General features: G+C 40.6%; 1 protein-coding gene across 20 annotated transcripts in view; it reads left to right on the top strand.

Annotated features, from left to right (window-relative positions):
• mark3a (MAP/microtubule affinity-regulating kinase 3a) overlaps window positions 1-18,259 on the top strand; it is a 46,589-nt gene that overhangs the window by 26,783 nt on the left and 1,547 nt on the right. For 3 of the 20 annotated variants that reach the window (XM_004554718.3, XM_012920066.3, XM_012920068.3), the window contains exons 10-18: window positions 315-414; window positions 4,010-4,122; window positions 4,686-4,833; window positions 5,521-5,738; window positions 6,609-6,712; window positions 7,147-7,323; window positions 10,028-10,300; window positions 11,249-11,275; window positions 17,373-17,417. In XM_004554718.3, the coding sequence (XP_004554775.1) occupies window positions 315-414; window positions 4,010-4,122; window positions 4,686-4,833; window positions 5,521-5,738; window positions 6,609-6,712; window positions 7,147-7,323; window positions 10,028-10,300; window positions 11,249-11,275; window positions 17,373-17,417 (1,205 nt within the window). The other 17 variants (XM_076877504.1, XM_012920075.4, XM_012920072.3 and 14 more) reach the window with 13 other exon arrangements.

The following is an 18,259-nucleotide window of genomic DNA, read 5'->3' as shown; positions in this document are numbered from 1 at the left end:
CTGTGGCCTCACAGCCCATTGTTCGCCAGTTTCTCCCATTGAAAAGGTGTCCAGATGAATGGATCACCTTTTTTGGGATTTCCTTACCTGGAGGATTGAGCACTCTCAAACGTTTCAAACTATTAGTTTCTCACAGTTTATTCAGGTTTGCCTGTTTTGCCTACAAAACCCTGTAAACTTCTGTGCTGGGGAAAAAGAAAATGCCACTTTTTATTCGGTGGTATGCATGTGTGCCGTCGGCGTTTGTTTTTTGTTTGTTTCTCTTACGTATGTGTAGCCACATCTGTTCTAATTGTCTGTCTTTATTTTTACAGCAAATTATGAAGGATCGATGGATCAATGCAGGATTTGATGATGACGAGCTCAAACCTTACACTGAACCAGAGCTGGACATCACAGATCAGAAGAGAATAGGTAAGGCTGATGTTACTATTAATATCGTAACTGCTTTTTTGCTTGTTTGTTTTCCCCTTTTGAAGGATGGATTGCTTCATCATTGAAGTTCTTTTTAAGTCAGTTTTCTGACTTTCAGGCCTGTCATATACACTGTTCTATAATCAAAAGAAAAAAGTACACACCCCCTCCTTCTCCATTATTACTGTAAAAGCTCAGTCGGTAATTTTCGTCAGTAGTGAGAAGACGTGAGATGTCGAACGTTAGTGGGGTTACGGCTCCACAGTGCAGAGGCAGTCTCATTATTTCAGTGCTGAAGAGCTTGAAAAGGAAAAAAGATGAAACGTGACGATGAATAAATAAATTCGAGCAGCGCTGCTGCACGCAGAGAAGAGAACCAGAGAAGCCTCCCCATCATGCCCTGGATGAAAGCTCTTACATAACTGCAGCTGGGGTCGGCCGTTGGTGCACATGTGTCGGTGCGAACTCCCAATCACCCAGGAAAACGGAAAAAAGAAAGATTGAGGAGGGGAGAGAATGAGGTCTTGAAGTTGCCGACTAGTCTCTGGATTCTAAACAATGCCTGCAAAAGTTTACCTAAAATTATTACTGAATGAAAACAATGCATTGTGGAGCAGATGCTGTCTTACACAGGAAAAGGCTTCGAATTTTCAGTGTGGATGACATCTAATTTATCTAAAGGCTTCAGCAGCACAAGGGCCAATAGAGAGAGCATTTATTTTCTTAACACCAGGAAACACTGTGAACAGGCCAGCTTAAAGGTGAAACTATTAGCTGATCAATTTAAAGGAAATCCTCAACCTCGAAGGCCCCAAATCCTCAAATGCCTGTTACATTATTGAATTCATAACTGATATATTTATTTATTGGGGTAGGGGATGGGCGGACTCTTGGATAAACATTTTTCACCATTTAGTTTTTAAATGTCTGATTTTATGTGATGCGTGTAAGGAAGTAGTAGACCTGGAGGACATTCTCCATAATTCTTCCACAGTGACATGAGTCTTGATATTTTTAGTTTTGATTCATGCCAGCTGCATAGATGAATGAATGCATATGTGCCTTTAAACCTGAGCACATAAGAATTACATGCCTCTCTAGATTAATTTTCTGTGCTTGTAGTATACCGTGTTGATTAACTGTGAAAAGCAATGAGCTCAGTGGGAATTATTTAGGGGAAAAAAGGAAAAGCACAATCTATCACTGACAGCGTGATCAGCTCATAGCTAAATATCAGGAGGCAACCAAGGCGCTCTTATTCCTTTAAAGGTCCTGGTGTATCTGAATATAGCCACACAGAACTTTTACATAACTGACCTAACCTGTGTAGCCTATGTCAGAATAACTAAAAAAAAAGTAGCGTTAACAGATGAATAAAGCCAGTAATGTTACATAATTCAAGCCTAGAAAGTAATCCTTTTTTCTTCTTAGGTAGAGTGTTACCAGATAAGTGTTAAAATGTCCTTTCTTCTTTCAGCTATGAGCATTTTGTCAAAGATTGCAGCCATAAACCATCTAATGAGCCGAGAATCAGAGAGGGAAACACAAGTGTTGGGACGCAGGAGTGTGAAAGTGAGAAAGATGAGCTTGATCCAACAAAGGACGGGAAAAGATGGCAGATCAGTGGTTCTGCCTGGTTACAGAGGCGCAGCTCGTTTTTTGCTCGCTTTCTCTCTTCCCACGCGTGAAACCTGGTGTTAGACTCAAAGTGTTCGTGCCCAGGTGAAGTAGATACTTAGCAATTAACAAAGGAATGAAGATATTTTAAAATTATTGTGCTGAGCTTTTTGTTTCAAAAACTAAAATCATTAAAGCACAAAGAAACCCTCGAGTGGTGCTGAAAATTATACATTTTAAGCCTTTAGAAGTGTAGTAGAAAGAGAAGCCATGAAAATATTTAGTAGTAATAGGTAACATTTTAAAATCAATTCATAAACCCCTGAGGATGCCGGGTAAAGAGTCTGAAATGATGATGAAGCGGTCACACCTCTCTCTTGTTGTCAAGTCTGGCAGCTGAGTTTGTGGTTGAGAAATACATTTTTGGCTACGGCAGCACATCATCTGCACTAAAAAGAGTGTGATTTTAAAAAACGATCTCCTGTCGGACACAAACAGCCTGCACTGACAGAACGGTTACTGGTAGGAAGTCAGAGCCCATCACAGGTCACTGTCACGAAGCCGGTGACTCATTTCTACACCTTTCCTTGGAGACCAGACGCTCCATCTCTGAAGATGGAATCTGCATAAAAAAGCTCTCCAACGTGTCTCAGATAGAAGAGCGTTTTCAAAGATTCATAGACTGCACAGCGTGTAAAAAGCTTTCATGTGATGCATGGTGGCGTAACAAAGTCATATTTCCATTACTTCAGACGACATTGCTGCATTTTTTTTCTTTTCTTTACAAATGAGTGCTACAGTGAAAAACCAAGTGTTCCTACTACAATTTAATGAATTACATTGCAGGTATTTGCTTTTTACTCCTTACACGGTGTAAGTGTGCAGAGATTCATGTACCTTTTTTTAAAATGAACAAAACATGCGTGTACACACACAGCACAAATATATTTACAAATCATGTTGGATCTGTACAGCTTTACCTGGTGTGCTGCCACACATGTGACCTGGACAATGAGGAAGCTTAATGTCAAAGCTGTGCATGTCTTTCTCTGTAAATCTGTCTCCTGGGGACAAATTTGAGTTTCATACATTGCGAGTGGAGACAATTCTCTTGTGTCTTCGCTGCTTGACCAACATTGAAAGGGTAGGTAAGGGTTAGAAACAGATTCAAGTTTGGCTTAAGACTAGATCAAACTATACCCACAAATCACAGATGGACGATGATCTCTCCTTTGTTGGGACTCTTTTTCTCGTTTTTCACGCAGCTTTGATGTGTGGACATTCATTAAAAACTTGTTAGGTGTCTATTTGTTCAGATGAAACACAGCAGATTACATACCTGACTGCTCTGAACCCAACTACAGCTGTGATTTGGAATTTAAAAGTAGTCTGAGTTTAACTTTCGGATTAGACTTTCAGGAAAAAAATGTTGTCCTCACACTCCAAACCCTTTCCAGTCAGCATTGCTTTGCTTCAAAGGTGAACCAGAAAGGCAGGAAGTTGATTAGCTGAACTTCACTGCCTGAAGCTTCTGACGTTGCGTGTCTAGCTTGACTACATTACAAACTTCTAGTGTAATGTAGTCGATCCCGTGATATCCGCTGTAGCGCCACTGCATATCACGGGATCATAAACCTGCACGGCTCAGTCACCAGAATAAACACACACAATTCTTGAATGTGCAAAATCACATTAAGAGAAGTCAGTTTAATAACATAGATTTGACATAAAGTTGATAACCACATAACTTTAAAACAAGTTTTTTAAAAGAAATAGTCATGTTTTGGTTTTGTGCTGTAATCGCCAGAGATCACTGTGAAAGGGTCTAAAATTAAGCACTCTCTCACTCACTTTGTGGTGAATGTAGACCCCAATGAACTGTCAATGATCGCAGTTATCTACAGTGTCCCTTTTAGTTTCAGTGGTGTCGTGAAAAGTGGTTATTAAATTGAGCCTTTGATCATTTTTGCTTGTGCAGACGTGATGGTCGGGATGGGCTACAACTTGGAGGAAATCCAGGAGTCTCTGGCCAAGATGAAGTATGATGAGATCACAGCTACCTACCTGCTCTTGGGCAGGAAGGCCTCTGAGGTACAAACATAACAAACGTCTTAGTTCTTCAGTCGTTCAGCTATCAGTGGTTCGTAAACCAGTGTGTGACTCGGCTATTTATAGACTTCTACCTTGTTTGCAGACTCTCGCCACATATTAAAGTGCATTAAAATAATTGATTTGAAGCATTTGGGGGCTTTTTTCCGTTTGTTAAGCCTAATGGTTTTAAATTTGATCATGTGAAATAGTTCGTTGTCAAAGATTTGGCATTTGGGGCATTTTTTTTCAGACGGCTAATTAAGCAGTCATGTAAGTCCCCTTACTGTCCATGAGGGCTTGGTTCTGATATAAATAAAGGTGCAGGAATTGAAACAAAGTGGGTCTGAAGTCGCCATCTGAAGCTCTAAGCTCACAAATGACAGCTTTCTCACTCATCAGAAATAATAGTTTTAAAATGATCCTTTGTACACAAAAATTCTTTTGATCGCGTATCATGTGCCCTAGATTTTTGGTCTGTCTTGACTCATAAATCACATTCACTGTAGTAAAACTGTAGAAACTGAGGGTTTTTGTATGTTCTGTATGTGTCCTTTGTCTCTCAGCTGGAACCCGGCGACTCGGCCTCCAGCAGCAACTTGTCTCTGGCCAAACCGAGGCCAAGCAGTGAGCTCAACGGCCAGTCGCCCTCCCACCTCAAAGTCCAGAGGAGCGTCTCCTCCAACCACAAACAGAGACGTTACAGCGAGCAAGGTGTGTTGTTTTCTTCATTGTGTGAAACACAGTGTCGTGGTCCTAGCTTTCCTTTTCAATGTCACGTGAAAAGGAACAGACTTGAAACTCTGCTGTACGTCACCTCTAATAATAAAAGTACTTTTCTGTCAGTTGCTTGTTTTCAGCTGATAAAAGAAGCCAAATCGAAACCTGTCACATGGTAGAGGCACTTTAGCCTTTCCTTTGTTTGCACAGCTCTGTGTTGTCCACTGTGATATAATGCTTTGTCAGTAACCTCAGTTTGCGATGCTTCCTGTCTGTGAGATCTGCAGCTTAAGTGGCAACGCTGAGAACCTTTTTATACTCCAGCAGAAACCCAACATTCAAACATTGTTAACTGTGATTTCAAAAACTGCTGTGGCATTTTCAGCCTTGTGTTTCTGATATTTTGGGAATTTAAGAAGACGACTTTATTCATTTAGTAAATGGTGAAACCTGATTCAAGGCCACCATGGATTAAAAGAAAAACAAACATTAATGTGATGATGATTATATTGTAAATTGTAACTATAATTATGTTTGACTAAGTCTGGGTCATATTTTTTTTTTTTCAAAATGTAGGTTAGATAGAACTTCTTTAAAAATTGTATTTGCTGACAGAGGTAGACGTATTCTTGAGTCATCCCGCAAACGTTACTCTGATAATTATACTTTCTCTTTCTATAGTTGGTCAGAACCTCCCTCCAGGGATGGCTCATCCGAAGAGGAGTCAGACAACTACTGCTGAGAACAGCGTGAAAGAGGAAGGTGGAGTCCAGCTCCGTAAACCGAGCATCCCAGGAACCCGCGGGGCACCACCCTCCAGCCCTCTGCTGGGCAACGCCAACAACCCCAACAAGGCTGACATTCCTGACCGCAGGAAAGGAGCCACCACGGCCCCGAGCGTGAGTGTTTCAGCAGTTGGCTTAAAAGTTAAACTTGATTGTTTGCTCTGTTTTTGTATGAGAGTTTTGGGGAGGGGGAGTTAAGCTAAATGAGAGTGTTTAGTGACAGTGGCTGTCATGGTTACTTAAAAGGAAATTCCAATTTTACACATCAGTGTGTACTTCCTGGCGTTGGGGAAGTCCACTGCATTTAAGGGGAAATAATGGTGTAAAGACTTTATTGTGTTCAGATGCATCTGTGAGAAAATGATGCATAAATGGGTAAAGCTTCCTCTAACAGGTGACATCACATGTGATCCCACCTTGTAAGGGAAAAAAAACAAAAGATCAAAGAAGTAAGCAATCGACTCCTGAGCTCTGGTTTTGTGTGTCGATGTAGTTGTCCAGATTTACACAACGAACAATGCCCGAGTATTGTTTAACAATGTGATTCAGTCTCATGGTCTGGAGATTAGGAAATGTTTTTAAGCTGCACTCTATCACTTTAAAGCCACCAAACCATGACGTGGCAGTCTCTGTGTGAGTCACTTCAGATTAATCCACCTGTCCACATCGACCACAGTGAGCCTCTGTGGCGATACAAAATGTGACAGACGAGTACTACTAATATACAATCGGGTAATGCAAATGTTTAAGAGATCAAAGACATGAGGGACATATCAGTACAGTACAAAGGAAACAAGTTTTACTTCTAAAGTCTGCCGCATTGTTTCCAAGTTTAAACAAAACTCATTCGAATTTGGTGAGATTGGCAGCATGATAGACTGAATTTAAGTGCACTGTGCTTTAATTGCTGTAACACATGTTTCTTTGAGCCTTTCATTTAAAAAAAAGGTCATCCACTGAAGCAATGCATTTGTCTGTTTGCAGAATAACACTGCATCTGCGGGTATGACCAGGAGGAACACGTATGTCTGCAGTGACAGAAACAACACAGACCGCCTCTCCGTCATTCCTAACGGGAAAGAGAACAGGTGAGAGGAGGATGATTGTAAATCTTAATCAGTACAGGGAGCAGAATTTGAGTTTTCCCACTTGTCAGTAAACTGTTGTTAGTGAGATCATTGTTGTGGGTCCTGAAGTCTGTATGTAGTTCTTTAGATTTAGATAAATACTGTTTTAGAGACTCTTCTACTCAACCTGTGTGAAAATGTATATTTGTATGGTATTTCAAACTCACACTGGTCGAAGTTATTTAAACCCCTTTTTCTTGTTAATAGAGGAAAAAAGGACCTACATGGGATCCCTAGAAAAGATTTCCTTTGTCTCAGTCCCTGATTTTTCTACTCCTTTCTTTCTGTTTACTTCCCCTTTTCTCATCAACTTATCTTCCATTTCTGCCTGTGTGTTTGTGATTCGGGGTGGGGTTTTTGTTTTTTGTCCCCCCCCCCTGTTACGGCATGACCAGCATGACTGAGATGGCTTGTGCCACTAGCCCCCCGTCTGCCTTTGCAGCCGCTGCATTCGGTGCCTCGTCCAGTTCGGTGCGGCTGAGGTATCAAACTGTCGGCCCTTTGTACGCTTGCCAGGCAGGCTGGGCCACACTGCCCCACTCCTACTACGCTCTGGACTACTGCTCGCCCAAGTAAGACGACAGGGTCTCCAAACCCCCCTGTCTGTCTCCTCTCATGTCTCAGCCCCTGTTTGGCCCCTTGCTAACCCACACATCCAGCCAGCTTCACACTCTGTAACCCTACAACTAAACCATGGACACCATTTCCTGCAACAAACAGTAAGCAAAGTGGTTTTTGGTGCCAGAGTCTGAAATGTATGCTCATCAGCAGGAGCAGGTAAAATGAATTGCTCTAATGACTGGTATACCTCAATAAAATATGTCCTCCTTCTTTTTATTGTTACTCTACCAAAGTCTAGCCGGTCTAACGTGCTGATTCATGGTCAGAATGAAGACCTTTTTAGATATAAACACGAGCCTTAGTGCTACTGTTTGGTTTACCTGATGTTTGGTAACACTGCTGAGGTGGTGTTGATAGGAAGAAGCATTTGTATACTCGGCTCTGCAAAACACCTCAGTACGTATTATCTGTATGCTAGTGTTACTGAATCAAAAGAATCATTAGTTTTCCACAACATAAACAGACTTAAAAATGAGGCTTAGTCAAGGTGCTTGTAGTCAATCTGACATGTAACTGCACTGCTATAAAGTCAGACACATAGACTAGGACTAGCCACTTTCTTTTTCAGGAGGTGGCTAAATAAAGACATTTTTTTTCCAGATTTAATTTCCACAAAACTGTCCAAAATCCAGATGATAAATGAAGCAGGGAGACCAAGCAGGTCAGTTAGACAGATAAATTTCTGAGTGTTTATTTCAGACGCTGATCAAACCAGAGGAGAAGTGGAGAAAAATATGCATCTACACACTGAAATCGAGCGATAGGTTAAACTCAGTGTGTGATAATATTTTTCCATGTTTCCATCATCCCTCTGCCAGCCATAAACCAGAGGACCGCTTGGGCCCCCCCCCCTCCTTGCGACATTGCAGTAACGCACTCACACAGCTCTGCTCCTGATCTCTCCTCCATCCTCTGCTGTGAACTTTGACCCCTGATTTTCTCTGTCTGGGTCCTGCACCTGTTGGTCTCCGAAATGATGGAAAAGCCCCCACTGCTCACGGCTCCCCTGCTGTCCCAGCTTCCTCAGACCCTCGTCTGTTTCTGTTTAGACTCTTAAGTGATCAGGCTCACAACTCACTGTTTCATTGTACATATCAACAGCTTGACATCTGGGGTGTGAAATTAACAGCTCATTGCTGGTGAATTTTGGTTCCAGCTGCTTTATATACGTTTCCTGTTCTAAAATTGCTCCGAATTTAATGAAATAAATCTCACACACTGGCCTTAAATAGTATCATAAAGATGTTTTGGTCATGTGACCTCACTTATACTATTTTTCTTGCCCTGCCGCCATTTTAATAGGTTAACCTAATTTTGTTTCTGCTCTCAGAAAGTCCCAACTCTTCAGTTTGGTCTCAAACAATGTAATGATCTTATAAAGATTTCTCCTGTTATTTTTCTGCTTTGAAGAATCTTCAAATGACTCACAGACACATGAGGACAGAAGTCCTTGTGGCGCATTAGTCGTTTAATCCAAAGGGAGGCACTAAAGCTGGGTTCTTAGACCAGATCTGTGCTGGAGCTCAGTTTGCACAAAATACTTGCACATCTGTGGGTATGAAATGCATAAAATTAATCTTCCAGCTGTATTTGTTTACTGATAATCTCTCTATCATAAATCTGCCTCTTGTTGGTACTACCAGACACTGCTTTATGGATTCAGTTTAAATAAACACTTATGCTCTAATCAAGGGGTCTCAAACATAAGGCCCAGGGGCTAGAAATGGCCCAGCAAAGATGCCAATCTGGCCCACTGGCGGTCTTTGGTAAATGTGAAGGAGGACATACGTTTTAGACTTTTAACTGTATTTTCATAACTTTCACAGCTTGTCTTACTGATGAAAACCTCCCACAACCATCCATAATACACCAAAGTAATAGATAAACTAAGATTTCTTTCATTAAATAGAGCAACATTTCTTTATCACTTAGTAAAACTGAGATGTGCTGTTGAAATTGCACTTCTTCTTCTTGAGATACCTCAGAGATTAAATGTGCACTTCTTTAGACTGACAGAAAGGGGAGTTTCATTGGTCCGGCCCACTTAAGATCAAAGTGGGCTGTATGTGTCCCCTAAGGTAACGGACGTTTGACATCTCTGTTCTAATCTGTTAGTTATGGCTACAACTGCTCAGCAGTTTATAGGGAATGATGATCTTACTCTGTGCTACATGCAGCTTCTGCTTGTGGTTGGTCAGCTGTGTGAGGCCAGTGGTCGCAAGACTAAAACATTCGCTGTAATTTAAAAAAAATGTATTGCAAATTAGTTATTCACAGACTGGCTGTTGCGTCTAAATCCACCAGCTGATGTGCGGCTTTGTCCTGTTGTGATTTTAATTTCCTACCCTACTGATGTCTAACCTGCAGTATTTGAAACCCATGGCAGTTTTAGAAGTCCACGTAGAATAACCAGACCACACATTTTAGGAATGCAGAGGCACGTGCAGTGACTCTGCACAAACATTTTTCCATTGCAGAAGTGTACTCGAGTATGTTGCACAGTCACAGCTTCTGTGACTGTGTATAATCTGGCTCCATCACACTCTACCTGCACAAATACGTGGAAATGTTCAGTGTGTTGAAGTACACGTCTGCTCTGGAAAAACGGAGTGTAAAACCTGCTTTAATTGTAACTTCCCCCTCCGTCCACTTCAGCAACGTTGCCGTGTCTCCCGGCAGTCAGAGGAACCCGGTGGCGTCCACCCACAGCGTCGCCAACACCACTACGCCCGACCGTCTCCGCTTCCCCCGAGGCACAGCCAGCCGCAGCACCTTCCACGGTGGCCAGCTGAGAGACCGCCGCACGGCCACGTACAACGGGCCGCCGGCCTCCCCTACTCTCTCCCACGATGCCACGCCTCTGTCTCAGACCCGGAGCCGTGGAACCAGCAACCTTTTCTCCAAACTCACCTCTAAACTCACCCGCAGGTAGGCGAGGAAAAGCGTCTGCGCACATTTTGTAGAGAAGTGTGACGGGTTGATGTTTAGCTCCTTTCTGTTCAGTCAGTTTAAAGGTTTAATTTGTTCTAAAGCAATTTTTTTTTTTTAAGTGATTAAAAACATTAAAGCTTGAATATAAAGAGGAAAGACTCCAGCGCTGCTCTGCTCTGTGCCTTATAATCTACTGTGACTCTGTTCAGATTTGAAGCCAATCAGCACAGTGCCATGTAGAGTTAAGATAAATAATTACATGCTGGAGGAACACTTCACTGTCCTGTACAATGTGATTTATGCTCAAGTCTACATTTGTTGTGTGTCGCTGCCTGGTTGCTGCCAGAAAACCTACAAACACCGTAAAGAAACTGATTGGATATTCAAACATTTTATTCATTACACACAGCAGACCATTTTAGATCATTTCACTTCCATGATTCTTTAAAGATCTTGGGTGGTAATGTTTTTATACGGTAATCATTTCCTGCACTATGCGTGCTTTAGGGCTGTATGTGTTACTATTATACTTGTAGTTTGATATAGTCCATTAAAAACAAAACAAAGTGAAAGCATACATTTTGAATCGAGGTTAGTCTTGTATAGCTTTTCTTTAAATTGCATTTTCAGGCCTCCCTGAAATCTCGACATCAGATTCTTGTGCACTTCTTATTGTGGTTAATATTGTCACAGTGAGAGTCTCGAGTTCAGGTACTGAAAGCAGCAGCCAAGCCAGTGACATCCCACCTGCAATGACTGACCTAAAATGAGGAATTGAAATCATTTAATACTGAATTTTTAAAAAAAAATTACAAATGAATCTTTACCTTTCACTGTTAATGATTCCAATCACCCCATTTTTGTTCACTCATTCGATCTCCCCCTCCCCTTTCCTTCACTTCTCTTTCACCATTTTCACTGTTTCTTTGTCTGATTCTGTTGTAGAAACATGTCATTCAGGTTTACCAAAAGGTAGGACTCTTGTACTGCCTTTCACTCTGTACCAAAACAATGACAACAGTCTCACAGAACAACTTCCTCTGAAACTCTTTAGACGTGTGGGGCTGCTGGCACTGAACTAACACATTGCTTAGCAGAACAGTAACGCTCTCTGGGTGCATTTACACACACTGCTTACAATCAGATTAACGTGACAGATTTCTGTTCTCACATATTAGGTCTACTGACGTGACTCTAAGTAACCCACAGTAACATAATTTAATGTCTAGGTAAGATTGTCCTTAAAGGAATAGTTTGGTTTTATGTGTTATGTATTAGAGGACTTGTGCGTGCAGTCCTCCCTTCATGAAGGTTATACTTTTAGATGGTGGAGATGGATGATGATCTCATAGGTCAGTGATGGCGGTGATATTTCACTTCCTGATTACTAGATTCATTTTAAATGTAACCAGACTCACTGTTGTCTCATTATGTTTCACTATTGTAAATGACACTTAGGACGTGGGCTTGTTTTGTCATTTGTGTGCATGAGCACAAGTTCCTGTTCAGATTGAGAGGGTTTCTGTCTCTGGTTTGACTCTTCTTGGGGTTTTTTTGTCTTTTAAATTTGAGTTTAAGATAAGTGTGCGTATGTGGAAACAACCAAACTCATTTTACACACATACAAACAGCTTACATGAGTCAGCAGAACTGTTGGCTTAAAGCAGGGGAAGCAAAAAAGACCTGGGCAGACATTAGGTCTCAGTACTGTTTTAGCTGTTCGGCTGATATCCGCCCATTTATGGTCATTAAGTGCAGTCAGATGATTAGACTAAATCTGTCACCTTTTGTATGCGAAGGAGGCTGTGATGCAGGTGTAGCCCACTTTCTTTCTCTTAATCTTTCAAGTGGAAATTAAACTCCCCGTCCTGCCCTGGATACTGGATCGCCCAACGCTATCTGTGCTGTTTTGTGTATAAACAGTTTTATGGAGCTGTTTGTTCTGGAGGAGCTATGTTGTGGACCTTTTTAAGCTCCTCCTCCTCAAGCTCAACATCCTGCAGAACGAATATACAGAAGAATCAGAAGCTCTGAATTTTAAGCTTTCACGAGGACAGGAGGATTTACTGTGGGACGATTAGACTTCGTAGCCAGGTGTAGTAAAAAAACTAGCAACTGAGTATTGGTGGTAGGTTGTATCAGTTAGCTTTTGTTGACAGCGTTGTCTGAGATGTGTTGGTTTTTTATTTTTAATACACGTATATATCTATTGTACATAAGGGAGCTGTCAATCATTTCATCTTTTTTTATTTAAAAAAGTGACTTAATTGAAATTTATCACAATGGCAAACTATTCCTTTAAGATGAATGCATTGCAATTTAAATAAAAATTGAAACTTCCTTTTGCTTTGATTGGGTTTTACCTGGTCTCTGTGTGTAAATGTGCTCGGGGTGGCCACGGTTGGTCTGGGTGGATAAAGGCTGATTGGGAAAGCAGACCGGACTCCTTGAACAATCAGTCAATTACCCATACAGCAAAAACAAAGCAGCTTGCTACTAATCAGTCGTCATTGCATGCATGAGGTTGCTTCTTACAGCTGCCATTGATTCTTGATTTTAATGACTGAACTCATCGTAGGTTATTCTGCTGCTGCATTATTCACCAAAATATATATTTTCTTACTTTCTTTGACCCAGTTGTGTCAGTAAGAAACCACCAAGGATTATATTTTTATCTGTTTCTAAGCCGTTTAGTACATTTATAAATGCAACTTTGTATACACTGATGTTTTTTGTAGACTTGGTTCATTCCCTTGGTGGGTACAAACATCATGTTCAGAGAAAGGGTCTTCTAAAAGGCACGTCGCTCAGCTTTTGTCTCGTTGCCCTTTATTTTCGCTTTGAAGGTTTTCTGGGCTTTAGTTTTTTACTTTCAGTTTAAGTCAGAAGAACAAAAAAAAGGGGGGGATCACACAGGTATATAATACAGCATTTATTTACTGACCATTTTTGGCTATTTTTATTAAATTTTTTGTAATGTACTAATTAGTGCTGTCAGCATGACGTTAACGTCATTCTAACGAGGTTAACACTGACAGCACTAGTACTAATACAAATCACAGATTAGGATTTTAACTTAGAAATCAACATAAAAACTCCACAGTTCCTAAACTTAACATGGAAATGACCTTATTTAAAATGCTCTGTTAAATATTTTCTAATTTTGTGATTCTTTTTAAATCAGCAAGGTTGTTTTTACTGAAGAAAATGAAAACTTCTTCTGTAACATGTTTTGCTTTCAGTGCACTTCATTTGTCTCACGGTTATCTGTCAGGCAAGCAAAAGCTGCAGAGAATGTTTGAAGACACAAAAATACTAATTCTCAAAGTATTTTTGTGTCTTCAGAAAGTTGTTTTAGACGCAGGTGCTGGAAATATTCTCCCCTCGTTGCTTTCCGTTTAGTGTCTTCCAGCATTTGGGCCCATACTAAACAATGTGTAAGACTTTTTCACTACGACAAGGTGTTTTTTGTTTTAAAATGGGTGTGTGGTGACACGATAGTGTAAATGGGTCTCTTCAGACATTTTCTTAACTTTTCTTAATGTCCCACTTTATAAAAGGAGGCCTTATTTTGTTTGGACATGCTGATGGTTTCCTGCGGACGTTCCAAGTAGTCGGATCAGCCATTCCAATAGGGGTTGGGATTTAAGAGAGGAGGCTATTAAACACTGAATTCCTCAAACGGATCTTGTGAAACAGCATGGTAGCTGTGGCCAAACTGAACCAGTCATTGATGTACATATCAAAAGATCAGAGGAGCTTTGCGGCCTTCTCAGGGAGCTGTCTTGAGGCCCATGGCTCCCTCTGGTGGCTGATTTGTAAACTGTCATCTTCCTTTGGCAGCATCATCGTCATCCAGAGCCTCCTGTCGGTTCTGCTCAGGTGTCATCACCATCCTGCATTCCCACTCATGGCGTCTCACTAGGGTTTTTGTGTTTGTCCTCATTTCTGTGGAGCACTCACTGTGACAAAATAGAGCAAAAGACTATAAGATGAGTCGAAAATAAAACCGAATACAGTAATAAATTGTGTAGTTGGTTAAATGAATATAATGGAGTATTCAAATAAGAGTTGAGCTTAATTTCTTTTTAGTTTAAAGTTATCTTTATTGTCCTGTGAACCCTGGTGCAGTCACTATTTCAATCTTGGTCTGCGACATCAATTTTAAGATCTTGCTGTTAAGTAAAAATAACTGAAAATATCAATTGCAAAAGTTCACAACAAAGAGCAAAAATAGTAAGTTCACTAGCTTAAAAATGAGTCCAATTATATTAATTATCTAAATAAGGATTAATCAGAAAATGTGGAACAATTGCATGATTATTTTTTTTCATGCTACAAAGAACAGACATAAAAATAACAAACTGAAAAGTGGAGTTATTAAACTGTCTTATGTTCAATTTCCTCTGAAGATGAAAAGTCTTAGCTACACTTTTTTTAAAAAATCTCCATTTTAACCAACAATATTATTTATTTACTTGGTTCCATTTTTGACTCGTCTTATAGGCATTAACTTCATTTTGTCCGGTTTGGGCCGCCGTACATTTCTGCTAAAAACTCATCTCTGATCTTAACGAGTTTTCTTTATTTTCCTCGTCCTCGGGACATTTTAGGTTCACTCACATTCTCCTCCCGGTGTGTTTTTTGTCTTCCTTACCTTCTTGTGTCCTTTAACCTTGACCTCTTGCTGCTCTTCCTCTCTGCCTAGGGTCAGTATTGACCCGGCCAAACGGCAGTCGGCCAAAACAGGGCCTGCCAACCCTTCTACCCAGGGAGGAAAGACCCTTAGTAAGTCTTCTGCCCTCCAGTCTCTTTCAGCCTTTCCTTCTTTCCTTCCTTCTCATTATCTTCCATGTTTTTCTTTCTTTTCTTTTTTTTCTTTTCAGCCTGTCCTCATGCCATTCATTTAAATATTCTTTCCTTCTCTTTCTTTTCTTGTCATGAGTCCACTGAGATTTCCGGCACATCCTCAGATTCACGTTTTTTCTTTCAGATTCAGGAGCGGAAGATATAGAGAGTTGTAGGAAGATGAAGATCTAGAGTAAGGGGCTGTTTCCATCCCTCAATTTCTCCTGAGATTAAAGTCTGAGTTTCAGACTTCCCTTCCTACATTGCCTCACCCCGCCTTGCCTCACCCTCCCCCCTCGGTCTTGTGATTTTTCACAGCCTCCCTGGCCGACCCAGGACCTGCTGTCAGTCCTGTCTGTTCGCTCGTCTTCTTGTTGTCGAGTCCCTCAAGCTGTCAGGAGTTTGGACTCTGTCCCTCCTCCACAACCCCGTCCTGTTTTCTGTTCTGCAGGCTGCAATGCATGCTGGGAGCCTGACACAGTACACCCATCCTGTCCGAGAAACGGGGAGATTACTGACTATTCGCTTTTAATCTAATCTTGTCTTACAGTACAGACTTTTTTTTTTCTTGTTTGTAGTCGTTCAGCATCCTCCCAAAAAGTCTTTTCTGGCAGTCAAGACTTTGAGCGAAAGATCTTGCAGGAGGTCTAAATTTTTATTGCAATCCAGTAAATTTTCCTGTGAAATCAACCTGGTTAGTAGGAAGGAATCCCCTGCTTTATCTCGAGTCTTTGTTTGAGTCTTTGTCTTGAGTCTAGTGAGGCTAGGAAATTAATTTTTCCTGTGTATAAGATGCACAGGAACAGTAAAGGATTCAGAATGAATCCAGCGGTAAGCCAAAGAGGTCATTTTTGCTTTATGGAGGGGAAAAACTGCACATGAAACACATTATGTAAAGAATTTTCTTCATTATGCCTGCCATAGAAATACTTGTATGAGGACAAACAAGGAAGGCAAATTACTTCTGACTAATGCAGAAGATTTCATCGTGCTTTCCTTAAAATGTCCCGCATGTCGTCTCACTGCCCAGTTTGTCAGCTTGTCTTCTAGCTGGTAGGAGAGCCATTACAGAACCGCACATATACACAAAGTCCTTTCTACGGCTCACGTTTGTGACTTAAAAATAGTTGGTGAGCTTTTTGTTCTGTCGATCAGAGCGAGCGCGCTTCTGCAGCGCGGCTGAACGTGCTGCAGCTTCGGTCACAGGGACAAACTGTGAACATTTGGTTTGGTTTTTAGAGCCTGAGCTTCATGTTGGAGGGAGCTTTTCTCTAAACGGTGTAAGTTTTCATGTGCGTCACACACACGGCTCAAATCAGGATTTAATCATCAGTTGCCTTTTAAAAAAAAATAATAATTACTGTTAATATTAGGAAAGGTAAGCATTTCAGAAGGTGTTTTAAATGTAATATTTAAAGTGATCAAATAATTCTGATAATTAGTCCAAATGCAAGTAGACGTCTTTAAAATGTCACGTGTCGAATTGTTAAATAGAAAGAATAGATGGGTCACATGTTCACTAACAGTGTATTTAAAAGGCTTAAACTGGGATTTTATATACATTTACTGTACGATACATCGTCAAAGGACGTGTTTGCAGAGCAATAATCAGCTTTCTTGTAATTTTTTACTTTTTTATTTTATTTTTTTACCCCCCTATTATCTCCTGTCATCCTATAGGCCAGTGGAAGGATCTGCTTTTTTATTATTTTAGCTGTGTGCTGTTCAGATGTAGATTAAAATCTTTTTTTTTTTTCTTTTTGAGAGGCGATAAAGTCCAGTCAAGTAGCGCTGCATCACTGCCTTCACTTCCTACCTCACCTGAATGTGGCCTGCAGGCTGCATCTCCTCTTATTTTGCTGCTGTTTTGCGTCGACACACCGCTGTCAAGCTTTTCTTTGTGTGTGCTCCTGTTGGCTTCAGTCTGGGACATAAAGGTCATCACTTCTTTGTTTGATTTCTTTATTTATTCTCCTCTCTCTCTCTCACGACTCTTTGTTGATTTCAATGGAAGTCAAAGCTTCCATTTCTTTTTCTGTTTTTTGGTGGTGGCTCTCGTCGTCGTTCAAGTATTCGTCACGTTCTCTCATTTTTAAATATGATTTTTCACTGGAAATGATAAAAAAAATGATTGTCATGCAAGACCCACATCTTTTTTTTGTTTCTTCTTTTTTCCCCCCCGCCCTGACTCCTCCCCGTCTGATCTTCTTGTACGCCCCAGAGTCTCCACCGAGTTTGAGAGAAACGGGAGACTTGAGGGCTCAAGGTGAGGTTACCTCCCCCACGTTCAGTGTGTCTTCCCTTCCGAACGTAGGCTTCAGTTTGTCTCCGTCTGCACCATCATCCAATTTGCTCAATCCCCTTCCCCCTGCATAGGAACCACTTTGTGCTTACTCCCTTCAGGGACGTTTGAATGTACTGTTGCATCTTTAAAGCCTCGTCTTTGAGTGTTTTTTGACATAATGTTTTTTTTGTTTGTTTTTTTTTGCATGGCACTGTATTTGTGAGCTACTTTTGTTAGCATGGCATGCTTGTTTATTTTGTCACTCCTGAAGCTCAAAGACTGCCGCCATGTGTCTAGCTCCAGTTTACATACAAGTTAATTTCCAGAGAATAAAAATTTATATGTGGAAAAACCCAGAAACGTTTTAATCCTCTGAATGATCATATTGGTTACAATGTAAAGGAATTTGAAACTAATGAACATAAGAAATGAAAATTAAATTCAAAATGAAGTGATGGGAGGAGCAAAAACAGGTCAAAATATAGACGAGGACTAGAACAGAACCATTTCTAATGCGTACAGGATAATTTTGCTTTTCATTGTTACCCAGTACTTACATTACTAACCCTAATATCTTTGAATTACAGATAATTTACAAGACTATGGTGGATGATGGTGATGGTCTTTTAATCACAGCTTCATCCAGTGATTACTGTCCTTTATTGCTTAATCTGTTCCACTAGAGTCTTTTAATTAATACTCTCAAAAATATTTGACTGCTGTAGTGTATAAATATCGTAGGGGCTTAATTTGTCCAATATGCCAGACTGGTTATCTTTTATATGATTATAAAACTAAATAAATGACATTCAGTCACAGTTTGC

The sequence above is a fragment of the Maylandia zebra genome, linkage group LG19, assembly GCF_041146795.1.
Source record: "Maylandia zebra isolate NMK-2024a linkage group LG19, Mzebra_GT3a, whole genome shotgun sequence".
In the NCBI taxonomy this organism is placed as follows: domain Eukaryota; kingdom Metazoa; phylum Chordata; class Actinopteri; order Cichliformes; family Cichlidae; genus Maylandia; species Maylandia zebra.
The sequence above is the reverse complement of the archived record's forward strand: the minus strand, read 5'-3'. Positions and strand labels throughout refer to the sequence as shown.